We start from the raw sequence: 2,387 nt of genomic DNA on the forward strand, positions 1-2,387 counted from the left end.
TGAGTTGATCACTACCAGATCGATCTTTTCGATTTTCCGCGTATCGCCGTCCCCTTAACGACGATCATCGCGGGCAGTGCGTCGAGCGCCTACTTGGAACGCGAGAAGACATACCTTAGGCCGTCTCGAATTTTATTAGCCCCACGTGTGCATGTCGGTACATAAGTGGGTTCGTTCCTACTGTGCACTGGCGCGAAGAATCTCGAAGCTGCAGACGATATAGCTTAGCGCGGCCAAATTGCGCTCAATAGACGGCGATGCTCGCGAAATATATGTTCACGAATGAGGGGGCACGTGGCATGGGAGGTAAAAGAGGGACCTCTACGGATACCGGCGCGCGCATCCATTGTTTCAAGCAATATGACCGTGAAGAGTCACTTTTCACCAAACCCAACAACTTGTTCCCGGACGTTAAGTTTTCCAAAAAAAAACTTTTTTTGGGACGTTGAGTCATCAAACATTGCGAGCAGCTCCCCGCGCGATCGTGTTTGTGTACGATATGCAGAACATCCGCCACAAGCGCTGCGCGAGATTCCCACGAGTCGTGTTCCGGAGAAAGCTAAGCCGGCGAACGCGATAATATTGCGTATTCGGGACAAAACTGGATGGAGGGTTAGCAACGCCAGGACCAGTATGTCGTAATCACTATGGTCCATAATACGCTCAACAAGCCAGTGTTAATTCCCGGCGCAATGAACCAATGGTAGTAGATATTCACGCTGGATTCTCTCACGTGGCGCCGGGGCTAGCAAGACAGGCGCCGAATCCGAAACAGTCACTCGCGGAACAGCTTCAGGAGGTTGATCGGCGGATGACCTATGTTGATCATTATGCCAGTCAAGCGCGTGATCTGCAGAGGCTGCGGAAAGCCTTTCTGAGGGGACTTTGTCCACGATCGCTGGATCCGCACAGCGTCTGGAGCTTCTGGAACAGTCAAGTGCCGCTCTTCGTCGGGACAACGCGGAGTTGCGTGGGCTGCGTCGGCCCGACATGTCGAGAGCGCACGTTATCGAGAATGCGGTATACACCTGCGGTGAGCCTCCTATCGTCGGAAGTGCCGCCGGCCAATATCGTTTGAGACGACCGACGTAGAAGGTAGGATACAATCGCATCGTCCAAGGAATATCCAGTGTGTGCGATCACCTTTCCCTTTAATGCTGTTAAAGGGACCAATATATCGCGGTGCCAGCTTCGTGGCATCGAGATTCGTAACCGATGCATTTCAGTTGTCGAAAGTAGTTCATAATCATCAACCTTGATCTTCTCGAGGGTCTTGCGTCCGCGCTGGTCAGCGGACGCTTTTTTTGTCGACTGCAGAGGCGATAGCGTCGCGTACAAACCGCACGACGAACTGTCGTTGTTGCACAAACGCTTCACTCGATGCGGAGTCGGACAGTCGAGCGATCTGCGGAGGTATAACTTCTAGAACCGCATCGTCGTTTGCCGTACATGTCGACGGAACTAGTAGAATTGCACGGCGTTCCGTAATTGGCTCGAACTCATTTCGAGTTACGGCGTCGATGGCAGCCGGGGTAATCTCGCGCTGAGATATTGCGCGAGTCCGAGCAACGTTAAGTGAGCTTTTGAGGTCCATCAGTGAAGACGCCGTTGACACCAATCCATCTGGTCCCTCTTTCCCAACAGGAGTAGAGCAACCGGCCAATCCAAGAAGAACAGGAACGCGTAAATGGCGCACGTTGTTCACGAAGAATGGTGTCAACCCTGTCGAAGCATGGACTGCGTTGTGTTGCGGGAATTTGGATAAGATGAACTCCTCCTTGACGCAAACGATGAAGCTTAGCTGCGTAACACGTCTTTCACGCAATTGACCCGCTCAGTCTGCCCGTCCGTGTCAAGGTGAGCAAGTAGACATCATTAGGCGAGTGCCGAGGTGTTCGATTAGCCGTGACCAAAATGCGGCAGTGAAGTGAGGATCCCCATCCAAAACAAACGTGGTAGGCAGGCCATGATGCCAGAAGACCATATCAACGATAATAGCCGCTGTCTCATCTGCTGTGATGGACACAGCTACAGGCGAAAGATGCACCATCTTGCTAAATCGGTCGGCGACCACCAAAATGCTGGTGCTCCTGTGCATCGACGGGTAAATCAAACTCAAAATCCATACTCGCGGAGTTCTGATCTCCGTGGCGTTCGGAAGTGGGCAAAGCGGCGCCTGAAACAAAAGGGCCAGTTTCAGACGCTGGCAAACTTCCCACAAGAAAGTCGATCCGCAGGCCATTTCACGGTCTCTGCGAGGCCGTAGCGCCGCCGTTGTCCTTCCCGCATCGCCACAACATCCGCAAAAGCTGTAACGGGCTAGAGTTGCCCTAATGTTACATAGTCCCCATTAAGTACATTTGGTACTTAAGGGGATGGTCAATTAC

At 52.5% G+C, this 2,387-nt stretch overlaps 1 protein-coding gene across 1 annotated transcript; it reads left to right on the forward strand.

The window, feature by feature from the left end:
* Positions 1–360: 360 nt before the first annotated feature.
* Positions 361–642, forward strand: CCR75_009523 (uncharacterized protein; the record flags this gene model as incomplete). The annotated part of the gene is made up of 1 exon (XM_067967562.1): positions 361–642. The coding sequence occupies one exon, from the start codon at positions 361–363 to the stop codon at positions 640–642; it is 282 nt and encodes a 93-aa protein (XP_067817347.1).
* Positions 643–2,387: the final 1,745 nt, after the last annotated feature.

Source organism: Bremia lactucae, linkage group LG13 (genome assembly GCF_004359215.1).
Source record: "Bremia lactucae strain SF5 linkage group LG13, whole genome shotgun sequence".
In the NCBI taxonomy this organism is placed as follows: domain Eukaryota; phylum Oomycota; class Peronosporomycetes; order Peronosporales; family Peronosporaceae; genus Bremia; species Bremia lactucae.